At 41.8% G+C, this 27,875-nt stretch overlaps 1 protein-coding gene across 1 annotated transcript; it reads left to right on the forward strand.

The window, feature by feature from the left end:
* LOC105010158 (probable helicase senataxin) lies at positions 1-27,821 on the forward strand. Its single transcript, XM_029124906.2, has 25 exons — positions 1-225; positions 2,426-2,602; positions 2,939-3,149; positions 3,232-3,338; positions 3,484-3,703; positions 6,844-6,963; positions 8,904-9,072; positions 11,608-11,695; positions 12,112-15,288; positions 17,682-17,790; positions 17,901-18,053; positions 19,245-19,468; positions 19,759-19,911; positions 20,041-20,167; positions 21,894-21,995; positions 22,086-22,198; positions 22,572-22,643; positions 22,850-22,999; positions 24,032-24,139; positions 24,430-24,614; positions 24,764-24,856; positions 25,228-25,374; positions 25,494-25,604; positions 25,736-25,823; positions 26,014-27,821. The coding sequence occupies exons 1-25, from the start codon at positions 157-159 to the stop codon at positions 26,695-26,697; spliced, it is 6,957 nt and encodes a 2,318-aa protein (XP_028980739.2). The 5' UTR covers positions 1-156; the 3' UTR covers positions 26,698-27,821.
* Positions 27,822-27,875: the final 54 nt, after the last annotated feature.

The following is a 27,875-nucleotide window of genomic DNA, read 5'->3' on the forward strand; positions in this document are numbered from 1 at the left end:
CTAGATTAAACAAACGCACGAGACGAAAGGAACGCGACCCTAAACGTCACCTGTTTGCGACTGTCTGGCTCAAGTAGTTCGGAGAGGACGTTTGCGGTGTTAACTTTCTAGCTAGCTTGCTTACATGGAAACAAGCAACATGGTTACGATACATTTATGTATGTGATTGTCTATCAGGATGAATTAACTTACCGCGCCGTTTGGATCAAGCACTTGTGTGACACGGTGAGTTTTCGGTAGACGCAAACTGGTAATGTATGTACCCTGATTGACTTCTACTCATGCCACCGCGTTTACATTATTTCACGAGCCAAGATAATGAACGTCTTCGTGTAATTAATTTTAATTGGCTAAAGTACCTACGTATCTACTGTTGCATATGTTTGATTTCAAATGTGAGGGGACAAATAGTTTTAGCAAATGACCATGGTTTTGGAATGGGATGGCCAACAAGCTCATATAGGTGTGATGATCTAGGGTCCACATACTTTTGGCCATATGGGGAATGTTCACTGGTGGACACCATACATCTTTGATTCTGCTAGAATAAACATGAAAAATACTGCTTTCAGCCATTTGAGGTAAACAACTTAGTTAAGATATTGTCTGTGGTGTGGGCTCTTAGTGAAGAGCTACTATAAACCACTGTGTTTCAATGAGTGTGGCTGATATGTGATTTACTTGTACATTTTGTCTGTACTGTACTTGAATTTCACAAATTACTCTGGCATGACTAGACTGCACATCCTTCAGGTTCTGCTAAGGGATGTGAACATTTAAGGTATGGGCTACACATTTTAAACAAATAATTTTAAGATATCCACTTGTTTGAAAGACAATTGCTATGCAGCAATATTTCACCTTAGCCTCACAGTTGGCTTTTCCTCCCTGGCTGTCTGATCCTGCTGTCACTGTCCGATCCTGATAAAATTCTGGACAGAATATGACATGAACAGCTTGATCTCCATTGACCCCTGCAGAACCTGATGGTAGTGTTTGAGCTATAAGTTTGAAATGTCAAATGCCGTTACCTATGTAGGGAATTACATGTAATTTGGGGTTGGGAATGCATGCGTATAATGTGAATATTATCAGCGAAGTGAGCTCCTTTACGTTGGCGATATTACGACATCGTAGTGGGCTTTTCTGTGGAGCGGATAGGCCATTTATAGTAAGTGAGTCTGATGCAATGTGAGTAGTGGGTACAGAAGAAGTTAATGTTATCTGTCAGCGATGTGGTAGCAGCATGCAGTGCTCCTTGGTCACGATGACCGAAGTCTAATGATCTTTGTTGCTGTTCTGTGGCACTGTGTGAATAAGTTCCTGCAGGACAGCCAGTGTAATCTCGTTACAAGCCACTCCCACCGCAATTAGCTGAAGGTTTGGATGGAACATGTTCACCAACTTGGCCTTCCTTTTCCATAACAAAGCAGTGAAAAATTCTCTGTGGCGATAGGCTTTACTTTTATCAGATAAGTCTACCGAACAATCATCTCCCTCAACACATTACCCAGTGGTTTTGGTGCACCAAAGGGCGTAGGAGCCGCGGGGACAGAGGGGGCATGCCCTCCCCTATGTTAGAATCAATCAATCAAATGTATTTACAAAGCCCTTTTTACATCAGCTGTTGTTACAAAGTGCTTTCACAAATCACCCTGCCTGAAACCTCAAGAGGCAAACAACAACAGTGTTGAATTTCAGTGGCTAGGAAAAACTCCCTAAGAAGGCTGAAATTTAGGAAGGAACCTGGAGAAGAACCAGGCTAAGAGGGATGACCAGTCCTCTTCTGGCTGTGCCGGGTGAACATTAAGCGCACAAGTTATAATAATTAAATGTAGGCTGAGTCCAGAGTCTATTAAACCTAGTCCAGGTCCGAAGCAAGACCAGATGGACAGGGACAAAACCTGGGGGGCGGGGTCAACAGAGTGGCAGCTGGAATAGTCGGGTATCATCTTGATCTGCAACACAACCAGGAGGACTCTGGACAGGGATAGCGATGCGTCTTTCAAGCCTGGTACTCCGGAGGTGTGGGCCAAGGCCTGATGTCCTCCTAAATTTAAACAAGACGAGACAGTGTATGCCTTAGATCTACAGGGATATACAGTGGAGACGGAGAACTGAGTGGAGAAGGAGAACTGACCCCACCCCTTCCCCGGCACAATAATAGAGCAATGTAAAACCTTGGGGCTAAAAAACATTGTAGAGAATGTAAATCCCCCCCATATCAAACACAAGGCTTCTATGTGTACCCAAGGCCAAACTGCCACATTGTAATGTTAGTGCAGGAAAGCTGTTATTAAATACAGCTCGGCTGTCGTGATAGCGCCGACTTGCAGGCATAACAAGGCAGTTCTTGCTCTGTTTAAAAAGCAGTGTAGGCTGTTGGCCGGTATTTTGTCGCCATATTGACCTGTACCTTTTTTAGATGAGCACCTGCCGTTGGTGCCTATCGGTGAATGGTGGTGTTCCAGAGCTGCTCCAGGAATACTGTGCGGGGTCACGGTCAGCAAAGGATGAAAAAGTCACTGCGGACTTCAAGTTGTGTACGGATTGTGTGGAGGCATACCACAGGGAAAAGGAAAACGTACCTGGACTGCACAGGGTAAATGGGAACCATTCAGTTTCTGGTGTAGTATCCCACATTGCTGAGTTGAGCTCAGCAATATGACAGAAGAAAACTGTTTATTCCCAAAATGTCAGTGAATCAAACTATATACTCAAAATTTGCATTTCCAGTGAATTCTAGTAGAATTAGATATATTTTTTTATATATTTAAATATAATCCACGTCAGGAGGTCATTATTTAGGTCTAGGAAATGAACACATGCCTGTCATTTAATTAGTGTGTGTGGAAAAAAAATTCACTTAAATTGTAATCACTGCAATCGCTTGCCCTGTCTTATCCAACCCGTCCTGCTACCCATCCCCTCCACACAGAGACTATGGAAGTTAGACACATCAAGGCTTTTGAGAGCCTTCTCTGAGGCAGAGAAGGGTGCACTGCCAGCTAACGACCTTTTCTGTGTGGAAAAAGACGGCCGTGAGGCTGGTGTGCCTGATCTCAATCCTGCCCAGTATGCATACGAACTGAAGGTTCCCATGTTTGAGGTCCTCAAATTCCCCTACCTCCTCGCACACCCCAAATTAAGTGAGTGCTGAATATTTCTTTTTAAATGACATGTAATGAGCTCTTGTTGGGTTTAAATTGATCAGATTTCTTGTTTTTCTAGGTGAAATGTGTGTTCGGGCTATCTGTATGATGGCGGAATATGACTCCTTTGAGGTTTATGAAAAATCTGCAGGGATTTATCTCCTGCTTGTTCACCCTAATGAGACGGTACTACCATACATCTAGGCTTGTTACCAAAACAATCAAAATTTTGGTTTGATGGTGTAAATTTTTATCTCAAATGTTTATGTTGGTTAATAAAAGTGTTAAGGCTGATGTCTGTCTGGTGTGTCTCCTGTTACTCCTCTCTCAGGTAAGGCGGTGGGCAATTGAAGCTGCTAAGTCTTTAGGGAAGGTGGACCGAGATGACTTTTATGATTTTCAGGACATCTTCTCCTGTATGTTCTACATTGTTGAACTGGGAATCCCCCAGAACTTGGCAGACATGGATATGCCCTATAATCCCATGACCAAGATGACATGGCTGCCACCGCACCTTTACGATTCCAGTAATGCTAAACACTACTGGCTGGGTACGTTTAATGGCACTGTAATGCATTTTTTGACCATTTACCAAGGGAACTTAATTTGAATTGGCACCCCTCTGCTACAAATGCTTTACCTGTTATCTGAACCAGGGCTACATTTATCAGATTTTTTAATTCTCAAACTGCTAAAATACAAATTAGTATAAAAATATCTGGAGGAAAACTGGGAGGTGATTAATGGGACATTTTTCCATATCCAATTACTCAACCTGCAGACATTCTGTAGGTTATTTTAATTGAAAATCAAATACAGAATTATTCAGTGCTTTTTAATTTAGTCCTGGAAATACAATGGCTGTTTTCACTTTTTACAGTTTTACTTTTTGCAGGTGATTTGTTAGCTAAACAAAGAGTATGTAGGGCTAGCATGCTAGCATGCGGTTGCTCTATGCTAGTAACAAACTGTACGCCTTCTAAACATACTGTGTATCTCAGTGGTTGGACATAACACAGCTCTGTGGTGCAATCTTTAAGATCATTAGGTCCATGAACTAACACAGGTGGAAATGAATCATTGTTATGACATTTTACAAGGTGCTTTGTGCATCAACGATCACTATTCAGGAAGTTTGGCTACATCACGAAAGCCAGCATAATAAATGTTACGTTTGCTAGCATATTACAGGGATTGTGTCCGCCTTCCCAAAATCTCCCACCACCTCGGTGTCTGCATGGTAAAACATAATCTTGCGTTCATACGCTTAGATAGCTGAAATGAAACACTGCAGCGAATGTGACCGTAGGAGGACACCTTTTTCATATTGGCCGTGTTGCCAGATGGGTAGATTTCCCCCTTAACTGTGCCATTTATTTATAGATATATTGCTTGTACTTTGGTTGCTACTTGGGGGGATTTTGTAGCGTGCATTAACTGCTCAAATTGACATGGACAACAGGGCATATTTACACTATAATAGTTAAATTTTTTCAAGCTTGTTGCCAGCCATCACAGAGGGGCGTCCGGTGGAGCACGGGGTTGCGGGGGTTGGTGTAGCACCTTTGCCTTATTTTGTGCCAGGACAAACCCTGGTGTTAGCTATGCCTGCAACTTATTCATAGCTCCTTCATATAAAATGAAAGGGATTCAGCTAACAGTTGCAGCACATGCAAAGACAAACATTCCGCCATAGCTAGTTGGCTGCTATTTATAAGTACCTCTTAGCTGACTGTGTTTTCTTGAAGCCAACTTTCTGCAACACTTTCAATACGACTGTAATGCCGGTAGACTCCTGTGTCTGTTGCTGGTATAAACAGCTGATCGAATGCATTGCAGATATGTTGATCTACAAACTGATTTGCAATAATACTAGCTCTATATTGAGGGGCAACATATCAAAAATGTTATGGTGATAAAAAATAGCTAAGCATAATAAGAATTAGCTAACCAGGTGGTCTCTCCGGTAGCTCGTTTTGTCAGTAACATCATTATCTTCAGATGGCTCGCTAGGGAGGGAATGCCTTCTTACAAAAGAGGCTGGCAAATCATGCTGGGACCGGGATATTGTTAACTGTTAGCTGTTGCACTAGCAAGGTAGCAAGTTTATTTACATAAAGAATAGAAGCAATTCAATGTGCTTTACAAATGAAAATACAATATAAACCAATACTGTAATAATAACATCAAACAGGCAATTCAATGTGCTTTACATAGTATAGGAAAATAGAAATAGAATAAAAGCAATAAAATCTAATAAATACAATAACTAGTAGATTCCATGAGGAAGCTATAAAAGCTGTAAGGCTAACACTCTGGTTAAGTTTAAGTGCTTAGTCACAGGTGTGTGAAAAATGTTTTTAACCTGGATTTAAAAATACATTTGCGGCACATCTAAGATCTTCTGGTAGTTTATTCCAGTGGTATGCTAAATGCAGCTTCGCCCTGTTTAGTTTGTACTCTGTTCTCTACTAGCTGCCCTAGTGGGTTTATAATTTTCAAACATATCAGCAATGTATTTGGGGCCTTAATCATTCAGTGATTTATAGACTAAAAGCACCACTTTAAAATCGATTCTGGAAATGACTGGAAGCAAGTGCAAAGATTTAAGAACTGGAGTGATGTGCTCTGTTTACCCTATTGGAGATAAAAGCATGGATGAGCTTCTCCTGGTCTTTTTGGCCCTTGATTCTGGTTATATTTTTAAGATGATAGTATGCTGTTTTGGTGACCGCTTTCATGACTGGTGAATGTGGGAACTGAGTCTATCAAAACACCAGTATTATGTACTTCGTCCCTGGTTTGAGGCCCAAAAATTTAGAACAGTGTTTCAAGGATAACCTCGATGCCAATATGTTTGATGTAACACATTCGGCTGATTTTTTTTTTTAACGTAAAAGCCCTAGGTATGTTGTTGTTTTTTTAAATGGTGGTCCCATTTAGATGGCGTAGTAAATGTTTGTTTGTGGGCTGTTAATAATGGCTCTGTCACCAATCCTTCCTTTTAATTAATAAATATGTCGCTTTATTTTGTGTGAAAAGGGCATGTGATGGAAATTCCATGTATCGACACTCTTAAAGGAGTAAGAAACAGAGACAAAGTTCTCTTGGCACATTCTAACAGTTTTATTAACTATTATGCAAATATGAGAGACGCGTCAACCGCTTACCAACATAATCGTCTGAGGAGTCTCATACATGAACAATCCGTATTTATTACATAGAAAAAGGGGTGTGGTAAGTCGTCGCCCATCGGTCTCATGTCAATCAAACACATGCCCTTTGTTCTATCACATGTCCTGGGCTTGACACAAGGGACATGGTGTCTTCCCCCATCTGGTTAACTTTCTCAATCCTTGAGGGAAATTTAAAGCATCTAGACAACCTACAGGTCGGCAGATGATTAACCCTACAACCTACTGTGACCAATCAAGAATGACCCCTAAGACATATACCAGATTCCCTCTCCTACATTCCTAAGGAACAGAAAGGACTGACACCTTCTTTGTCTAGGCAGGAGGACATGGCCCAAATACCTAATAATCCTCTGATATTATGCAGACATGTGTGTCACAATCAAAGTAAAGATTTACATACCAGCCAATAGAAAGACAGACATTTCTCAAATGTACCTTAGTTCAAAATTTCCATAACCGGCAACACTTACTAAATGTGCCCTCTCCCCCGACAGGAATCTGTATGCTCCTCACTCAGTTTGACGCCCAGGCTATGGACTCCCTGTTCCTTGGGCCAAACAAACAAGCCAACATACTAAACTGCATTCTGAACACCATAGAGAAAGGCACGGAAGGTAATACAATAGATACATCTGTCTCTGTTTTTCTATTTCTGTCATGTAAGCTGAATATCATGCAATTCACAAGTATTAAGTTTAGTGTATGTTATAAGTGGAATGTATAGATGTGCAATGAAGGAAAATACAGTGCAAATGGCAATTCTAAATGAGCAATGAAAGCAAATGGGGAGGACAGAAAATGTACAAGTATTAAGTATATGTATGTTACAAGTGGGAAATAGTTGTGAGATGAGACAAATGCAAGTACAAATGGCAATTCTGACTGCAATTGAGCAAGTTGGAGGTGTTCGTCAGAATTCATGATCGGAGGTCATGTTCAGCAGTTCTTGTCGGATGTATAGAGTGTATACTAGGCTGTACTGAGTGAATAAACTAAGAACTATTTATATTACTGCTAATTTGCAAAAGCTGTATAGACGCTGGGCCTCACAAAGTACACAAGCTGCCATCTTGGTCTAAGAGTGTAGAATAGGAATATGTACAATATGGGTAGAAGTATTGAAAATTATAAATGTAGTAAGTGTAATATGCCTATGAATGGTACATAAGAAATGTTCTAATGTACTTTGAATGTACATAGAAAGATATCAGAGCATTTGGCATGTTCATGTGATCAATATGATCATCAATGTTGCTGGCTGAAATGCCTTATGGCCTGAGAGAACTTTTTATATGTGTGGAAGTGTGTGCCCTGATGCTCCGGTCGTGTCTAAAAGACAGCAACAGTGTGAACAGACCATAGCCTGAGTGGATGTAGTCTTTAATGATGTTCCGTGCTTTCCTAAGGCATTATGAATGGTATATGCCTTGCACGGAGAGGAGATGGCAGTCGATGACACGCTCCGCAGACTTCACTACCCTCTGGAGGGCCTTGCAATCTGCAGCGAAGGAGCTGCCGTACCAGGCAGTAATGCAACCTCAGAGGATGCTGTCAATGATGCACCTGTAGAAGTTTATGAGAGTTTTTGCAGACATGCCAAACTTCTTGGGATGCTGCAGATATGGTTGTCCTTCTGGCAGGTTCTCCCATCTTTGCAGATAATATCTGAAGTTCTGATTGAGTAATCATTGCGTTCTTGGTCATGTCCCTGACCAATGCCCATTTTGCTTTGTTACTTAATTAAGCCAGACAGTTTGCTCTAGGAAGAGAGTGGAAACCTTTTCCATTTCAAAATGATGGAGCCCACTCTAGTCCTTTATATATTTTTAGAAAGAAAATGTACATCCTTTGCCAGATTTATGCTGTAACAAAATTCTTTGAGGTCTGTGGAAAGTTCCTTGGACATCATGGCTTGGTTTTTGCTTTGATATCCACTGTGAATTGTAAGACCTTATATAGACAAGGGTGTGCCTCTAAATCATGGGCAATCAACTGGGCTCATTGCAAAAGATTTTACTTTTATATTTTCAATATGAATTGGCATAAGTTACTAGAAATGTGTTTTTTTTTATTGTTATTGTTTTGTGTGTGTAGATTGATGGCAAAATAGTAATACATTCTAAAGTTAGTGTATAACACAACAGAATGTGGAGAAAATTAATGGTACACATTCTGTACTAAGTCCTTGAATGTGTACCACAGGCAGCAGTTTAGGCTGTTGGACCACCATAGGTCACTAGAGCCTTGGCTCTTCTTAATCCTACACCATGCTCTCCATCTGGGAACACTTCAACATTATAGCTTGTGCCTTTCCTTTATACAGCTCCGGAAACAATTAAGAGACCACTGCACCTTTTTTTGAGTGAGGAACAGAAGGAACAGAAGTGTACTGTTCTCCTAATTTTAACCCTTCTGTTCCTCACTCAAAACTTTCCTTTTCGTGTTTTTTGGAAAGGAAGGAAAAGGTGCAGCGGCCTCTTAATTTTTTTCTGGAGCTGTATCTGTATGATGTTAAAATGTAATGTGTGAAACACGTCTTCATCACACTCCCCAGACGAAGAGATGGATCCCTTTTGGCCAGCCTTACGGTGTTTCATGGTGATCTTGGATTGTTTGGGCTCCAGGATCTGGGGTCAGATTGAACCATCCCAAGCCTTCCAGGCCATCACAGGAAGTCCGTCCTACATTGCAGCGATTGAGAGAATCAAAGAGCAAACCAGGATGTATGTGTTGTTCTACTTGCATCATTCTTAATTCCTAACTTAGTAACTTAAACTACTTGTTTAATGAAGTTAGAAATACAGTTGTGCTCCTAAGTTTGCATGCCCTGGCAGAAATTGTAACATTCTGACATTGATTTTGAAAATATGACTGATCATGCAAAGAAATATTTTATTTAGTGATCATATGAAGACATTTATTATCACATAGTTGTGTGGCTCCTTTTTAAATCATAATGATAACAGAAATCACCCAAATGGCCCTGATCAAAAGTTTACATACCCTTGAATTTTTGGCCGTGTTACAGACTCACAAGGTGACACACACAGGTGAAAGTGGCAATTAAAGGTGAATTTCCCACACTTGTGGCTTTTTAAATGGCAATTAGTGTTTATGTATGAATAGTCAATGAGTTTCTCTCACATGGATGCACTGTGCAGGCAAGATACTGAGCAATGGGGAGCAGGAAATAACTGTCAAAAGACCTGCGTAACAAGGTAATGGAACTTTATAAAGTTATAAAGGATACAAAAATATATCCAAAGCCTTGCAAATGCCAGACAGCACTGTTCAATCACTTATTAAGAAGTGGAAAATATGGGGTCAGGTAGGCCAAGATAGATTTCAGCCAAAACTGACAGAAGAATTGTTCAGGATACAAAGAAAAACCCACAGGCTGTTCTGGAAAAAAGACGGTGTGGTTGTTTCAAGGAGCACAATACCCACGATACTTGAACAAAAATGAGCTGCATGGTCGAGTTGCCAGAAAGAAGCCTTTACTGCACCAATGCCACAAAAAAGCCTGGTTACATTATGCCTGACAACACCTTGACACGCATCACAGCTTCTGGCACACTGCAGTTTGGAGTAACGAGATCAAAATAGAGTTTATGGTCACAGCCATGAGCGCTATGTTTGGAGAGAGGTCAACAAGACCTATAGTGAACATAATACCATCCCCAATGTGAAGCATGGTGCTGGCTCACTGATGTTTTGGGAGTGTGTGAGCTCTAAAAGCACGGGAATATTGTGAAAATTGATGGCAAGATGAATGCAGCATGTTATCAGAAAATACTGGCAGACAATTTGCATTCTTCTGCACATGGGACGCTCTTGGACATTCCAGCATGACAATGACCCCAAGCACCAAGTTGACAAGTTGACCCTACATTGGTTACAGCAGAAAAAGGTGAAGGTTCTGGAGTGGCCATTACAGTCTTCTGACCTTAATGTCATCGAGCCACTCTGAGGGGATCTCAAACGTGCGGTTCATGCAAGACGACCAGAGACTTTGCATGACCTGTAAGAATTTTGCCAGGACAAATGGACAGCTATAACACCTGCAACCAATCACATGGCAGTTGCTTCAATGCATTTAGGGCTGTGGTCCTGGTCAAGACAATCTCCTGAACTCCAAACTGAATTTCAGAACGGGGAAAGAAAGGTGATTTAAGCAATTTTGTGCGTGGCATGGTTGTTGGTGCCAAACGGGCCGGTCTGAGTATTTCACAATCTGCTCAGTTACTGGGATTTCTAGGGTTTCCAAAGAATGGTGTGAAAAGGGAAAAACATCCAGTATGCGGCAGTCCTGTGGGCGAAAATGCCTTGTTGATGCTAGAGGTCAGAGGAGAATGGGCCGACTGATTCAAGCTGATAGAAGAGCAACTTTGACTGAAATAACCACTCGTTACAACCGAGGTATGCAGCAAAGCATTTGTGAAGCCACAATACGCACAATCTTGAGGCGGATGGGCTACAACAGCAGAAGACCCCACCGGGTACCACTCATCTCCACTACAAATAGGAAAAAGAGGCTACAATTTGCACAAGCTCACCAAAATTGGACAGTTGAAGACTGGAAGAATGTTGCCTGGTCTGATGAGTCTCGATTTCTGAGACATTCAGATGGTAGATTCAGAATTTGGCGTAAACAGAATGAGAACATGGATCCATCATGCCTTGTTACCACTGTGCAGGCTGGTGGTGGTGGTGGAATGGTGTGGGGGATGTTTTCTAGGCCCCTTAGTGCCAATTGGGCATCGTTTAAATGCCCAACCTACCTGAGCATTGTTTCTGACCATGTCCATCCCTTTATGACCAGCATGTACCCATCCTCTGATGGCTACTTCCAGCAGGATAATACACCATGTCACAAAGCTCGAATCATTTCAAATTGGTTTCTTGAACATGACAATGAGTTCACTGTACTGAAATGGCCCCCACAGTCACCAGATCTCAACCCAATAGAGCATCTTTGAGATGTGGTGGAACGGGAGCTTCGTGCCTTGGATGTGCATCCCACAAATCTCCATCAACTGCAAGATGCTATCCTATCAATATGGGCCAACATTTCTAAAGAATGCTTTCAGCACCTTGTTGAATCAATGCCATGTAGAATTAAGGCAGTTCTGAAGGCAAAAGGGGGTCAAACACAGTATTAGTATGGTGTTCCTAATCATCCTTTAGGTGAGTGTATATTACTTATTTTCCAAGGGTGTGCAAACCTTTGAGCACAACTGTGTTTGTTTTCTCTATAGACCACAGATTAAAACCGAATCTGTGAATGATGACGACATGGTGACCTGCAGTCAGATGGTTTACAACAGTAGCACCAACGTCAGCCAGGTAATAATTAGTAACCCTGTGCATTTTAAGTGCACTCTTAAAGCTTTCTGAAACAGGCCCTTGAGTGTAAACAACACAGTTTACAGTGTTTATGAAAGTCTGCACAAACGTTTTCATATTGTGTAGTTTCAGTTAAACACACCAGATTACATCCTTGCCGCTAGCATGAAAGCAATGTCACAATGAAATATTGCTATCCCCTCCGATAGAACTTTGTTGAATAATGAAAAACATTTAGTTATACATTTCTATTACTTGGTAGCGGAGTAGTGTGAGCATATCTCAAACATCACAAAGTGAGACAATAAGATGATTTTGCCCTGAAACCAGCTGATTAGTTTAGTTTTAACTCTGAATTCTAACTAGCAACCTTTCTAGTACTGACCGTTCTACTATTGCTGTTTTTTTTCTTATAGGACAAGCGAAGCAAAAGCTCACGTAGTATAGATAGCAGTGTGGTGTATGAAGAAATGAATTCTCTGGTCAACATCATGAATTCAGATATAGGCCAGCCATTCTCTGTGAAAGAAAGCACATTCCTCTGGTTAATCCCCTTTGTGAAATCCGTTATGGATCTCGATGACCGCAGCGTCATCTACATTGGTGAGGTTGTCCACTTCCTGTGTGGGGAGATCAGCACAGATATCCTGAATCGCAATGTTTGCATATCTGACAAGGTCACGGAGTTCTTCGCCCTTATACTCGTCCATGTCATTGAGTTGCACCTGGTGAGTGGCCGCATGAATATGCTCTATTACTGTGCTCCCAAGTGGGTGGGTGTTTTGGTGAAATGTGCCACATTGCCTGTTGAGGCTTTTGTCCACACCTCTGAAGGTTCAGCCTCTCACACTGTGTCTTCCACAACCTCAAGAGTTAGGGCACCCCGAAAGGTGTCTACCAGTGGGACTGTCCCACAGGCATGCATGAAAATCATCCGGTCTCTGCTCAAGGAAGGAAGTAGGATCAACCCCAACAGCAAGTGCAACGGGTTCCTGAATCTTGTGAACAAGCAGCTCAGGGAAGGTCCCCAGAAGGAGTGGAGGCTTAAGAGGTCTGAAATTCTGGAGCTGCAGATCTGTCTTAAGAACTATGTCAAGATGATAATTAACAGGCCAACCACAAATACCCCTCCACCTGTACCTCTAAAGATTGAGGTGGGACCAACAACCACACCACTTCAGTCAAGCGATGAAGACTCAGGATCTAGTGGCATAGCAGAATTGAAACATACTTTGAAACATGAAGGTCCCTGGGATTACAATGGAGGTATAACTTCAAGTCTTATGGATTCTAATGGAGTATGGACAGGAAGGGACCTGAAAGATGAGCCCGAAACGGAGGGGTTTGTTGAGCTGAACAGTGATCCAAGACCAACTCAGGCAATAGTATCTTCCTTAGTGGAAGATCTGTGTAAAATCCAGGAGATTAAATCCATACTTGGGTCACCAATGATCAAGAAGTCTAACTCTGAGAGAGATGGGCCTGGTACTACATTTGCTCAAGATAAACCTCAAAGTGTTTTGAGCAGTGGTAGAGATGAGGTTGAAATGCCTGCAGACCCTTCATGCGCTCAAGAAGAATCTTTTGACAATGAGGAGCTGGATGATGTGCCCCGTTCTATTTTAAGAAATCAATTCATAAGAAACAAAGTTTCCAAATCTGGTATAAGGCACACAGAACACATTGACCAATCACCACCACAGTCTCCCTCTGGCATTATTGTTATATCTGATGAGGACGATGATGCTGTTCAAACAGGATTGTGTTTTTCTGATACTTCCAAAATAAAAGATGAACATGAACCTATTGATGCCTCTGGCCAGAATCACAGTCCCTTGCGTGATTATGATGGAGATATGAGTGAATCTCAGGTGTTTGAGTTTGAAAAACCGGAAGATATGGTTCCTGCCTGGTGTGTCCAAGGTATGGAAAGTAAAATCCTTCCAGAAAGACCCCAAAAAGATAGCCCTGTCAGACCTACCGTTTCAATAGTAAGTACAACTTCAGGAGAGCTTGATACCGAACCAGTCTCTGATAAAGAAATTGAAAGAGTCTGTGTTTTGGATTGTGTTGATGCAAAACCATTGCACTCAAAGTTCCTGAGCAAAAAGTCTAAACTAGTAAACAAACAAGCTGGAGAGGTTGGGAAAGACGCTGTCCAACCTGTCATACCAGAATTGAGAAAAAGCAATTCAAGTTTAAATAGACTGGAAACCAAGATGCCATCTTCCTTAACCACATCATTGCCATCAGCCATCTCACACAAAACATCAACTCCGGTCATTGTCCCTCCTAAAAAAGTCAGAAAAGCCATAGAGCATGCATCAACAGCAGAGAGACTTGGCTTAAACAAAGTGAAAAAAGCCTTTGATCTCTCCATGCAATCGCTTGACCCTGTTGATGCTTCAGTCAATGTCCCACAGACCAAGACGTCTACCAGACAGACCAAGAGCTCAAAGGTGACCTCACCTCAAAAGAGAGTTGTCAGTGTGAGTAACAAGAAGCTCCTAGCCTCCCAGGAATGTCAGTTTTTTAGACAGAGCAAACAGGCATCCGGGGGAAGATCCTCTGTGAAGGTTCCAAAAAAGAGAGATCCTATAAACAGTGAGGAGAATTTGAGGCCCAGTTTTGTTACAGCAGAGGAGGATGAAGATGAGGACCTGCCTTGTTCCCATCCAGATCCGGTGTGCCAGGTAGAACAGCTGAATGCCATTTGCAGATTGCCAATAAATGACCAACCAGCAGATTTTCCTCGAGTGAGTAGTGTGTCATCTAGCATGAACAGCTGTGTGTCTCCATACTTTCAGAGAAGTGAAATAGAAGGGCTTTCAGACTGGACACGTCCTGTACAGGCAGACAACGGGCCAGAAACTCCACTTGTCCCACAGAGTTTTAAGAAACCTACTACATCGCCACCGTCAGTCACCAGGTTTGATCCGGGGGATGATCACTTGTTCCTGAAACCGGGAATGTCCTCTATATCACTTAAAAAGGCCAAGCCCTCCACCACCAAGATCTATGCAACCTCAAAATCGAGGAATGCCTCCTTGGCCCAAGAGATGGAGAACACTGCAAATGCAAAATGTTTGTCTGCTTCCACTCCTGCTGGAAGAGGCAGGCCTGCTCGGTCAGTTGGGTGTGCACAAAATGTACCCGAACCATCCAAAGAACGTTTATATAAACCGATTGCTCCCCAAAAACCACTGCCTATAAACATTCCACCCCCACCACAACAACCACCCCGCAGACCCCCACAAAACGTACCCCATCCACCTGGCCAGCCCATCCTCCCTATCCAGCACTGCACCATCGGTTCCACCCCCCAACCCTCCACCTCTAAGACTTGCCCCAGGCCTGATGCACTTGTCCATAGACAGATACCCAACCAAGATGTTGGCTTCAGATATGATCCCAACTACCTGATTCAAGGCATTCTGAGTTGGACCTTTGATATGTTCAGCAACTACAAGGAGTTTGGTTTGCCCTCTGAGATATGCGAGTTACAGTTGGAAACCGTAGGCCTCAACTTCAACTCCTACGATGAATACTACAATACGTTTTACCCCGTACTTCTCACCAACGCTTTTGAGGAGGTGAGTGTTCCATTTGTTTTACAAAATTTATTGTGAAACTTTTTGGCGTAAATGTACTTATTAGGGTGCATCAACTGTTGGCGACTGAATAATATGATACAGGGGTTAAAAGAACAGCTGAGTATATTGTTTGTTTTTGGTTCATATTGATTTAAGTAAGGATATGTGTAAGCAGGATTTGCTAGCAACACCAAAAGCCGCTACTTAAAGTTGCATTTATAAGATTTCCACCATTCTAAAGCATAAACATGCTAATTTATATGTAAATGTTATCAATGAATTATCATTTTTAAATGGAGTACTTCGTAAGTGTTTTGTTATAGTTTATATCTTGTGCGCAGTAAGTTAGTCATCTTCCCAATTATATTGTCTTGTTTTGGTCAGGTCGTTGTTGCCAGTCCAAAGAAATGGGGACATGTAACCTATACATCAAAACCGCACGAGGACTTTAATTTAGAAAGCAAAACTAGAATTTCACTATTCTGGCTAGCACCTATTGTAGCTAGTTTCTTAAACTTGTCCTACACCACTAGCCGAGGACATGTAAACAAAAAAACATTTAGTTATAGTTACACCACGGACAGGGTATGCTTTAAAAATGGTGTGTAGAATGTTAGAATCCCAATCCATCTAACTGATACCTAGTTAGGTGCTAAGGATAAACTGAGGAACTTTCTCTGTCATCACCACTAGCCCAGGACACGTATGCAAAGTGTTTGCTCGCTTGGTTAAACAGTGCCTATATCACTCTCCCTATATTTTGTTGTATATTTTTCACAGTTTTTAGACATTTATGCCATGTTATTTAATATAAATAACTGAATTATCTGTGTCCTCTGATCACCATTGAGATGTATGTAGAACTTGACATGAGTTAGAAAGGCACACACAAAGTCCAAGGAACTCTCCATAGTCCCGAGATTCTGTTGAGACTTAACACACTTATTTGTTATAGTTGCACTTTTTTTGTGTATAGGCTATCCTTTTTTTTCTATATTATCTTTTGTGTGAAAATACAAGGAACACACCGTAGACTTCTGAGATTCTGTCATGGCATTGATCTGGGGAAGGTTATAAAACCTTGTTAAAGCATTGAAAGTGTCCAGGAGCACAGTGGACTCTATCATTGTTGAAAGGAAGGAGTTTGGTTAAATGTAAATTGTTAAATGGAACCACCAAGACTCTTCCAAACTAAGTAACCTGGCAAGGGCCTTGTTCAGGTATATGACCAAGAATCTCATGGCCTCAAACAGAGCTTCAGCACTTCATCAAACCGGCCTTCCTTCTGTCTAGCCAAGCTACTGTGAACTCCTGAGTAAAGGGTAATGACATGACATGAGATTAAGGAAGATTCTCAGACTGGCGTGAGATTGTCTTTCAGTACAACAACGACCAAAGTCACACAGCCAATACCAATTCTTGAATGGCTTTAGAATACATCTTTGAATGTCCTTGAGTAGCCCAGACTTGGACCCCTTTGAGCATCTTTGGGTTGACCTGAAGATGGCAGCACCGAATAACACAGCATCATCCTGCTCAATGAAATTCTTATGACATGGCACATGACATCTACATAGTAAGAAATATATAAAGCAAAAATATAGCAATTATATACATAAGTGTAAACTAGCTATGTATTGTGTCTATAGGAAATAGTTTGCTAGTGCCAGTTTGAATTCAGCCAATTCCACTGGCCGTTTCATCAGTGAACAGTTTAAAAAATCGATTATACCGCAACAGATTACTGAATGTTGTTTGAAGTGTTTTGGAGTAGATTTCCGATTACAATGCGGCTTTGCGGTAAGAAACGTTTCCTTTTATGAATTTGGACGATGCTAATAATGCTAATTACAGACTGGGACAGAGCTGAATAATGGATTGTTTGACAAAAAAACTTCTGGAATATCTTTTGGTGAGTGAACTTTGAGAAAAATATGAATTTTGGACAAACTCTCTAAATGTCCACCTCTTAGAAGAAGTGATACTCCAGTCTAAATAATTTGTCCTCTAGAATTATGGAAAAGTTTGGTAAAAATGATTTCACAGATGACTGTTCATAATGACTGGGATTAACTACAAAATAGTTAATATCAGCTGAAAGAAACTTCTATTACGTTTGGTTCATATTAACTTCTAGGGGAGCTAAATTGAAGATAAACAAACACATATAGAATATTTGTTTCTTAAGAATTCTTTCTTTGAATTGTATCATAATGAAAGCTTAGTATGCCTTACAATATCAAGCTGATCAGAACAAAAAAAGTTATTCGTCTTATTTTGTATGTCCTATCATTTGGTATTTACTGTATTTCAACTTGGAATATAGAATTTTACCATTTATAGTAAAATAAATTGTCTATTTGAAGTTGTGAAATTCCTTTCTCTCATTAAAGCTTGCAAGTGAATGGCTTAAGAACAAGGAATCAGGAAAAGTGATGTCTCACAATTTGAAGATTGTTGCGAATGACAAATGCAACAGTTTTTGGAGTGTCAGCTGTACAGGTAAAGCTAGTAAAGTTACATCTTAATTTAATTTACTGTTAGAAGTGTAAATACTGTAAACATTTTTATTATGCAAAAAATAATCCACTTACCTTACATGTTTTTGTCAGCAAGTATTACTGCCATTGAAGAATGCTATCAGCTGTACCCAAAGGAGGAAGACCTGGTTATCCTTTGGCAGCCCCAGAATACAAGTTCTTACTTTGATCACCAGGAACGTTTTGGCTATGTGCAGAGATCCAGTGTCTTTAACCAAACTGCCGGTGAGTATATGTTTTGTTTGTAAAAGGTCAAGGTGGGTTTGGCTAAATCTCGAGGAAAATGGTTTGGTTTCCATGACAGTTTTGTGAAAAACCATTTGCCCTGTCAGAGTTTCAATATTTTAGCAATTTTCCTAAAATATAAATGCAGAACTTTTTGTTGGGTGTTATTGTGTAGAGGCAGTCAAAGTAAAATGTGCCTAGTTACTTTTGTTTGGTGTGCTAATCAAATATGCAAACGCCCAGTGACGATTTAATTGATTTCCCTGTTTCCTATGTCCATCCAAATCCAGCACCTTCGCAAATAAGCATTTTGTTTTTGTAAAGCTTTTCTATTGTCTAAACAGCTAAAAGTGATTTTCAAGGTTGATACTTTGTTGACCTTGAGAAGTAACTAGTGTTGATACTGTCCAGTTTCAGCTAGTGTAATCACAGAGTACTCTGCAATTGTGACATTCTTTTTGAGCAAAGGGGAAATATCTACCATTGTTAACTATCCTTGTGTTTTGTACAGGGAGGAGGCAATATTCAAATCTTTCTTGTCTTTCTATTCGCCTGAAATGTTCACACAAAAATAAAATAAAAAAGTCAAACAATGAATAGGCTATACATCCGTGTTTCTCAACCCTGCTCCTGGACACCCCCCTGCCCTGCATGTGTAAGATCTCTCCCTGTCCTAACATACCTGATGTAGATCATGAAGTACTTGATAATGAGCTGATCATTTGAATCAGGTGTGACAGAGCAGGAAGACATCTAAAACATGCAGGGCAGTGTTTTAGATGTCTAAAATGTATGCTACAGTAGTGAGCAATAGAAAGAACAATGTTAGCCCATTCAAGTTGGTTAATCAGCAACTAATCAGAGATTTTTAGAAAAGGTAAGAACAAAATATCGGTCAGAGACATTCTAATATTCAAATGTATTGCTTTTCTAAATTAGAATTTTAATGTTAAATGAATTTGACAGCACCAATGTTTAGTGTAACATGCCAACTGGCAACCCCTATCAAAAAAAAAAAAAGGAATGACAAAAATAAAGGTGTTTCCTCTGTTTTTTACAGATCAGAATGTATAAAACAAATTTCACATTGTTACAAAATAGACAGTGATTATGTTTATGCTCTCTGACTATTTAAATAGCACTTAATCTAGAATTTGGTGTGACGTTTTTTTTTTGTGTGTCGTCGTGCAGGCCAGTCCCCCACTCTAAACCTGACGATCAGGATTCTGGGGAACGTCTCATTGGTTAATCAGCAGACGGTGCGTTGTGATGTGGTGGGCTCCCTGGTCAGCACCATGAGGGAGTTCAAGGCCATCTGTAGGCTCAGAAATGGCTCCATGCTCCGACCACTGCTCAGCCCCCAGGCCCCCTTCTTCCAGTCTGGGCCGGAGATCATCCCCAGTCTCAATCTGCCCGTGAGAATCTGTTCTTATAAAATAAATCAATATGGACTTGAATCAGGAATGTTGGGTGTTTTATGTGAAGTTATTCCTTTTTAGAATGATTTAGTGACCAACTACCGAGAAATTATGTAACCTCAGGTAGTAATTTATTGACGTTTAGTGATTTGGAAATTGTTTTGTACCTGTACTTGTGTGTGACATAGCCAATTTGAAATCCATCTACAATATTGCATCATACATTATCATGAATATTGGTTTCTCAGCAGTATGTAAACAGTGTGTCTGTATTTTATTTGTCCAAGGGTTATAATTCAGACCAGGTGAGAGCAGTGAGAACTGCTATGTCCATCATTAGGAATCGGCTAAAGAACCCCAAAATCTGCCTGATACATGGACCCCCAGGAACAGGGAAAAGCAAAACCATTGTTGGTCTGCTGCAAAATCTGTTCCATGAGGTATGTGTTTTGTTTTGTGACATTCTGTCCCCAATCCTAAAGTCCTTGGCTGCTGTCATCTTACTCTAGTCTTCTGTAGTCTTCTAAATTTGTGCTACCGATCTGTATTTTTCATGTAAACATCCCCAGGGAGTAAACATGCAAGCTAAAAGCCGCCAAATGCGAGTCCTGGTGTGCGCCCCATCCAATGCCGCCATTGACAGTCTGATGAAGAAAATCATCGTCGTCTTCAAGGAGAAATGCAAGAACGTCCAGGGTAGGCTACGTCAGCCCTGCTGAACTAGTTAGGTCCGGAAATATTTGGACACTGACACAAGCGTTTTTATTTTGGCTGTTTACCAAGGTATCTTTAAGTTACAGTTAAATAATTAATATTATTTAACTGTAAAGTTTAGTCTCTCACCTTTAATTTGAGGATATTCCCATCCGAAAGGGACCAAGAGTAATTGCATTAATTGACTAAAAAGCTGTTTCATGGACAGCTGTGGGCTATTCCTTCATTATTCCTTCACCAGTTAAGCAGGTAAAAGGTCTGGAGTTAATTCCAGGTGTGGCATTTGGATTTGGAAGCTGTTGCTGTGAACCCACAACATTCGGTCAAAGGAGCTCTCAATTCAAGTGAAACAGGCCATCCTTAGGCTTAAAAAAACATCCATCAGAGAGAGAGCAGGAACATTAGGAGTGGCCAAATCAGTTTGGTACATTCCGAGAAAAAAAGAAAACACTGGTGAGCTCTGCAACACAAAAAGGCCTAGAAGTCCACGGAAGACAACAATGGTGGATGGTTGTAGGATCCATTCTATGGTAAAGATAAAGCCCTTCAACATCCAGCCAAGTGAAGAACACTCTCCAGGAGGTAGGCATTTCATTATCCAAGTCTACCATGAAGAGAAGACTCCTCAAGAGCAAAGACAGAGGGTTCACCACAAGGTGCAAACCATCCATAAGCCTCCAGCAAACCATTCATAAGCCTCAAGAATAGACTTTGCCAAAAAACATCTAAACAAAGCCAGCCTAGTTCTGGAACAGCATTCTTTGGACAGATGAAACTAGGACCAACCTGTATCAGACTGATAGGAAGAAAAAAGTACGGAGATGGCTTTGAATTGCTCATGATCCGAAGCATACTACATCTTCTGTAAACACAATGGAGGCAGTGTGATGGCATGGGCATGCATGGCTTCCAATTGCGCTGGATCACTAGTGTTTATTGATGATGTGACAGAAGCAACTGGATGAATTCTGAAGTGTATATGGATTTGTCTGCTCAGATTCAGCCAAATTGATTGGGTGGGGCTTCACTTTACAGATGGACAATGAACCAAAACATACTGCGAAAGCAACCCAGGAGTTCTTTATGGCAAAGAAGTTGAATATTCTGCAATAGCTGAGTCAATCCCCTGACCTCAGCATGCATTTCACGTGCTAAAGACAACTTAAGGCAGAAAGAACCATGAACAAACAACTGAAGACAGCTACAGTAAAGGCCTGGCAGAGCATCACAAAGGAGGAACCCCAGCGTGTGGTGATGTCCATGCGTTCTAGACTTCACGCAGTCATTGCCTGCAAAGGATTCTCAACAAAGTATTAAAAATGAAAATTTCATTTATGATTGTGTTAATTTCTTCAATTACATTTGTGCCCCTAAAATAAGAGGACTGGGTATGAAAATTATTGCAATTCCTAAATGTTTCATACAATATTTTTGTTCAACCCCTTGATTTAAAGCTGAAAGTCTGCGTTTTAATTGCATCTTGGGTTGTTTCATTTCAAATCCATTGTGGTGGTGTACAGAACCAAAATAATTCTGGACTTAACTGGATTTAATTAATTGGTGAAATGTGAACTGAGTAATGGATTGCACAAAATGTGAACTGATTAATGGAAAATTTTAATGTGAATTGATCCAACGCAACTCAACCATTATATTGTTTTGAAGAACTGACAGTGATGTTTTAATTGTCCCGTATGGCTCTCTTCAGGTAACTGTGGATACATCAATCTAGTAAGGCTCGGGAATGACAGGACCATCTCCGAAAGTATGAAACCATTCAGCCTGGACAATCAGGTGAAATCGCGAATAGGTAAGTCTGGAGAGCGTTCGTAGGCATTCGCAAATACACGTGGGCGCACATCAACACCGTCACACGCCTTTCCTCCCTTTTCACTTGCAGAAAAATACCAGGCGGGACACCACAAGGATGTCCACCGACATGGGCTACAGCTGGATGAGGAAATCGACAGGATCTCCAATTTGCTGCCCAAACTGAAGAAGAAAGACAGAGAGGTACATTAGGGTTTCCCCCAGCAGAGGACGCCAGAGAGCTGGACACGCTGTTACCCAAATCCCCTTGAAAGTTGTGTTCATACACTGTGCTCTTGCCCATTATTGAGGCTTTTACATTATTTAATCAATTATAAATGAAGTCTATAACACCACAACATTATCAGAAAGTGAAGGGGACCTAATATTTACAAAGGCACTGTGTGTGTTATGGAAAAGTGGTCTGTTTCTTGATGATGACTGGGCGGTGCATGTTACTGTGTGATTCAGGGGAGGGTGTAACTGACTCGATTGGTTTACCGCAGTTGATCTTAATGGAACTCTGTTAATGTCTTTAATGGTTTACCTTTCTCTTCTCTTGGGTTGTGGCATTTAGTACGAAGAGATGGCGGCGCAAAAGTCTAAACTGCTCAAAGAGAGACAGGCGCTCAGCTTTGAGCTCAGAAAGGTAAGGCCCGGTCATTTCTGGCACGTTACCAAATGACTGGAGGTATTGCAACTCAGTCTTTGCGGCTACTTCGTAGTTGTGTTGGATGAGAGAGCAGATATTATTTGGGGTTAAATGAAGGGGTTTTAAAAAGTCCTTGGGGAGAGGGGCGGGATCTCGCCTTGGGTTTACTTGATCTTCCTCCGTGCATCCATCTCCTGCTACAGACTCGCAGTGCGAAGCAGGTGACCCAGACCCAGGTGCTGATAGATGCCCATGTGATCTGCTGCACGTTGAGCACCAGTGGCAGCTCCCTCCTGGAGTCGGCCTTCCGGCACCTGGGACATGAGCCCTTCGGCTGCGTCATCGTGGACGAGGTCAGAACTTTGTTTCCCATTCCTTTGGCTGGACATAATGTTTTTTTTTTTATTATTATATATTTTTTTTAAAGCATTATTTACCAGTGGTCTTGGGCCCAGGTTATCTGGAAGTTCAATTAATTCTATTTCTGTGTTATTATTCCTTTCCAATAGGTCATGGAAATCCTCTAAAAATAAAAAAGGCTAAAGGTCCATGATGTAGGGGATTTTCACAAAATTCTTAGGACAGTGGGGGAATTATTGTTGAAAGGAATATGCCATTAATATTTCAAAGCATGATGTGCTGATAATGTCTAAAAGTGGTCTGATTTAAGACATTACCCAGGCATCCAAAATATTTTTTATGCAATTCTGCAGAAGATTGACCCCTTGCTCTGTAACAGCAGTAGTTCTTATGTATTCAGATTTGAAACGGAGCAACTCTCCTCTTTGGCTGATCTGTGACCAGCCAGCCACACGCCCTCGATCAGACGCTCACTTGGTAATGAGTATTAAGAACAGAGTGAATGTGAAAACGCATTCAAAATTGTCTCCATCTGCTGGTGAGCTAAAATGTTTTATAGACATGGTTTTGTGTGTCATAGGAACGAAAGGCTTACTGACCGCTTCCCATAAGAGAGTGCAACAATACAATTATTAAGGGTGCCGTGTATATTTACTTCGGCCTAGGGGCGCACGTTGTCCATCTGCTTGCTAAGTTGAGGCTTGTCATTATGGTTGACAGACTCAAATCGCCTGTCGTTCGATATCGGTTCAGTACCACCACGCTCTTATTCATTATGAGCACCCCCTGATCAAAACATGTTCCACTATCATTGTCCCAAAGAACATTGTGTGATGTTTGGATGGCTAAAGTCCATGATGATTTTCTTGGCCTTCCCACCGCACTGCGTGGGGGAACTCCAGATGGATAACTTCTAAGAATCTAGGCTAGACAAAGTGTTAGGGTTGTTCAAAAAATGCTCTGCAATAAACTGTTTGGAATAAGAGCTTGCATGTGAGAACCAACATTGTTATTTCATTGTGCAGGCAGGGCAGGCCACAGAGACTGAGACCCTCATCCCCATGCTCTATCGCTGTAACGCCCTTGTCCTGGTGGGAGACCCCAATCAGCTGCCCCCTACTGTCATTTCCCAGGTATTACACCTCATGGAAATACACCTGCAACACGTCCTTACTCATGTGGATCTCAGTTAAACTGTTCTGACAGTGAAACAGGGTTTTTCTCTGAGTATAAACAGTCGCTGTCAAATGAATTCAACCCTCCTTGGTATTTTATGAAATAATTACAAATTATGAAATAATTACAAATATAAAATGGAAAACAGACTGGATAATTCTTTTGAGAACCACTAGATAGATAATAGATACCATGAAGTGTTTCATGTACATTTTCCAATTGACTGTTTTCTCCCCCATGATGTCAGAGGGCGAAGGAGTTGAATTATGGCCAGTCCCTCATGGCTCGGCTGGTGACGGTTCTTGACAACTCCTCTAAGGATAACAACATACCCAGCCCAGTGATCTTTCTCAGTAACCAGTACCGCATGCACCCCGACATCTGCAGGTTCCCCTCCAAGCACGTCTACCACAACGCCCTCAAAACCGACAAGTAGGTCACACCAGTTCGTACCATAGATTCAAAATATTAGTTGGTGCATCTGTCCCTGACAGCCCTTTATAATGGAGTGTGGCGGTGTTCAGTGTTGTGTGGTACAATAAGTGTCTGTGGTAAATGAACATGCATGTTCCTGTCCTCAGTGAGACCGCAGAGAGACGGGTTAACTTGAGCTGGCCCTTTCAGCCCTACCAGGTGTTTGACGTGACCGATGGGCAGGAGGTCAAGGAGAGAGAGTAAGTAAAGCTCTGTTTGACGATCCTCTCAGGTCTCCTGTTTGTCGCCCAGTTGTCCTTGAACTTCATCACAACTCTGTTTTTGGATCTGACTGTTTACCGTTGTTGCTGTCAAAGGTTTACATAAGTGTATGAATTTAGATGTACCTCTTTTCTTTTCTAAAGCAGAGCATGAATAAGGTGTGAATTTGGAATCTGTGCTTTGACTTCAAACTAGCCAATGAACAATTACCAACAAAAGCATTTTCTCTCCTGTTCCCTGTGCGGGCCAATATCTCAGTGAACCATTTCCTTTAACAAATGCATCTACATATTAACAAGGGCTTGAGACTGAATCCACATGGAGTGACTAACTGCCTGTGTTCGATCAGTTCATTTAGCAACCCGAAGGAGATACAGCTGGTGAGGTTCCTGCTGGAGTTGATAGCGGAGAAGCAGCAGGTCAGAGTGGGGGTCATCACACCCTACAAAGCCCAGAAGGACCGTATCAACCGTGAGGTTGCCAAGCTGAACCTTGTGTGAGTCAACCGCTGGGCTAGTAACTTGGGACGACAAGAGTGTGCTGACATGCAACTATGACTTTTGACATGACAATTTACACTGCAAATGTTACAAAAATCCTCTTATTTCTAATCAGTCCACTGGGTCCCAGAGTGGAGGTGGACACGGTGGATGGGTTCCAGGGTCGAGAGATGGACTGCATCATTGTCTCCTGTGTCAGGGCCAGCCACGAGCAGGGCAACATCGGGTACGTTTTCCCTGGCAGGTCGCGTGGCTCTGGTATTGGTGGAATGAGTGTAAGCAGGGTCATATTACCAGTGTTGTACTGACCCTTGTCATCTGCATGGACCTCATCTACTGTGGTCATGTCCTCTGCAGATTCCTGGGGAACCGCCAGAGGCTGAATGTGACCATCACCCGGGCCAAGTGTAGCCTGTTCATACTGGGCCATTTAAGGACGCTCCGGGTAAGTAGCCCCGCCCCCTGGGTCACATGGATGCCTTGTTGTGTTTCATGACCTGTGGTGGTTGTATGTTTGTTCCTGTTTTTCTATCTGAAGGAGGACCAAAGGCTTTAGGGTTAGGTAGTTATTTTTAATGGTACTAAATTGCCAGTCCTCACCGTGATCTCAACACCTACGGTTCTGTCTGTTCTAGGAAAACAATGAGTGGGGTGCGCTGATCAAGGACGCTGCTACCCGGGACGTCATCATACAAACCAATGAGATGACCTTCAAGGCGGATGCCATGAAGATCTTCAAGCAGGACCGGCCCAGGAGCCTGTCTCACCTCCCCAGAGAGCCAGTCCCCCCCCGGCCCGCTGCTGGGTCCTGCCGGGCTGCTCCCCCCTCGATGCGACGCTCCACTCACCCAGCCCCGGTCTTCCACGCCAGGGACAATGCCTCGCAGTGGCGCCCCAGCTCCTTATCTCCTCCTCAAGCCACCGAAACCAGAGATCCCCGTCTGATGGTCCAGCATCCACAAGCCCCTCAGCCCAGACCAGAATGGGACTCACGAGCAGAGGTCAGAAGAGATCCACGGCTGGAACGCCTCAGAGACCCTCAATTTGAGAGGGACCCACGAGGACGGAGCAGCCCAGAGCAGTATCCTCAGGCTGGGTACCAAGATAACCGGCGATGGGCTGACAGGGAGAGACGCCATTCACCTGCTTCTACGTCTTACCCCAGAGACAGAGTTGGCAGGCCAACGAGGGACCCCAGACAGACAGACTCTTATCGATACGGTGCTACAGCCTCCTCCAACCACCACACACACACTCAGAAACGACCCACAGACCAACAATGGATCCCTCCCACTGACGCCAAGAGGGCCAAGAGATGAGTGACCGCTCACTCTGTACGTTTTGTTTTTAGTTGCGTTTTTCGTAACAGAATAATTTTATTATTCCACAGAGTACTGTTTCTCCAAAATGGTCCCGTTTATGACCTTGTTACCAAAGTTTTCACAGGAAATTTGTAAAAGTCAAGCAGCAAAATGATTGCTGTTTTAGAATTCACAAGGTACTTCATTTTTGTAATCAACTGGTAATGACTGAGGTCTTGAATGTGTCGATCAGCCCCTGCATTAAACTTCTGTTTATTGGAATAGTGGTGGCAGGGCCTTTTTTGAGAAAGGACACCATAACTATTACACTGGTACGTGACAGTTTGCAGGAATAAACCAATGGTAATCTAACCCGGGTAATTTAGTTTGCCTTCTACTTCATCTTCTTTACAGTCCTTCAATTGTTTTTCAGTTCTTATTCCATTATGTCTCTCATTTACCTCAGTTCTCTGCATTTGTATAAATATTTTCCTGATGAGTGTTGCAGTGCTAGATGCTTGATTACTGAATATTTATTAGTCAAGTATCTTAACGGAAAGCCTACCATATCTTTTTATGTGTACTCTGTGTATTATTTACCCTTAAAAGCATAGTAAGTGCCATGTGTATTTTGCTTCGATTTTATATTTTTGGTTAGCACCAGGACACTGGTTAATTGAGGCAAATGTTACCTTTTGTGATTTGCATTTTCAAATGATATTGCTTGAATCTTTAACACCCCTTGCATATACTGAGATAGAGTTAATGCTATCTCTGGAGAATGTGGGCCAAAGACATTTTGCATAATTAATGCTGAGACCACATTGTGTGTTCTCTGCCATTTTGTACCCTACAAAACCTTTGAAAGCTCTGGCCACCTCTGACAGTTGACTGTTTTTATTCGTATGATAATGGATGCACTTGTATTTGTTGTTGTGATCCCACACTGGGCATTAGCGCAGACATTTTTAGACAGGAAGAACGAATGTCACTTAACCTTATTTTAGGGTACCTTCCTTTAGGCAGATAGGAGTAAATATAAAATATCTTTCAGTTAAATTAGGGTTCAGGCATGTAGCCAACCTAAGTCCAAGCCGCCAGTGTTGCTTATAAGAAATAAAGGCTTGTATTTTTATATTTCACTGAGACTTTGAACTATCAATACATTGTACAGTGTTCAGACGTTAACACCGTTA

Source organism: Esox lucius, chromosome 14 (assembly GCF_011004845.1).
Source record: "Esox lucius isolate fEsoLuc1 chromosome 14, fEsoLuc1.pri, whole genome shotgun sequence".
NCBI classification, from domain to species: domain Eukaryota; kingdom Metazoa; phylum Chordata; class Actinopteri; order Esociformes; family Esocidae; genus Esox; species Esox lucius.

Bases quoted from the DNA above. Each gene is read 5' to 3' on its own strand.
- LOC105010158 (XM_029124906.2), top strand. From the start codon at position 157: ATGTATGTGATTGTCTATCAGGATGAATTAACTTACCGCGCCGTTTGG. The intron at 20,168-21,893 runs GTAGGCTACGTC...GGCTCTCTTCAG, and splicing joins GAAATGCAAGAACGTCCAGG to GTAACTGTGGATACATCAAT. The intron at 24,857-25,227 runs GTAAGTAAAGCT...GTGTTCGATCAG, and splicing joins CAGGAGGTCAAGGAGAGAGA to TTCATTTAGCAACCCGAAGG.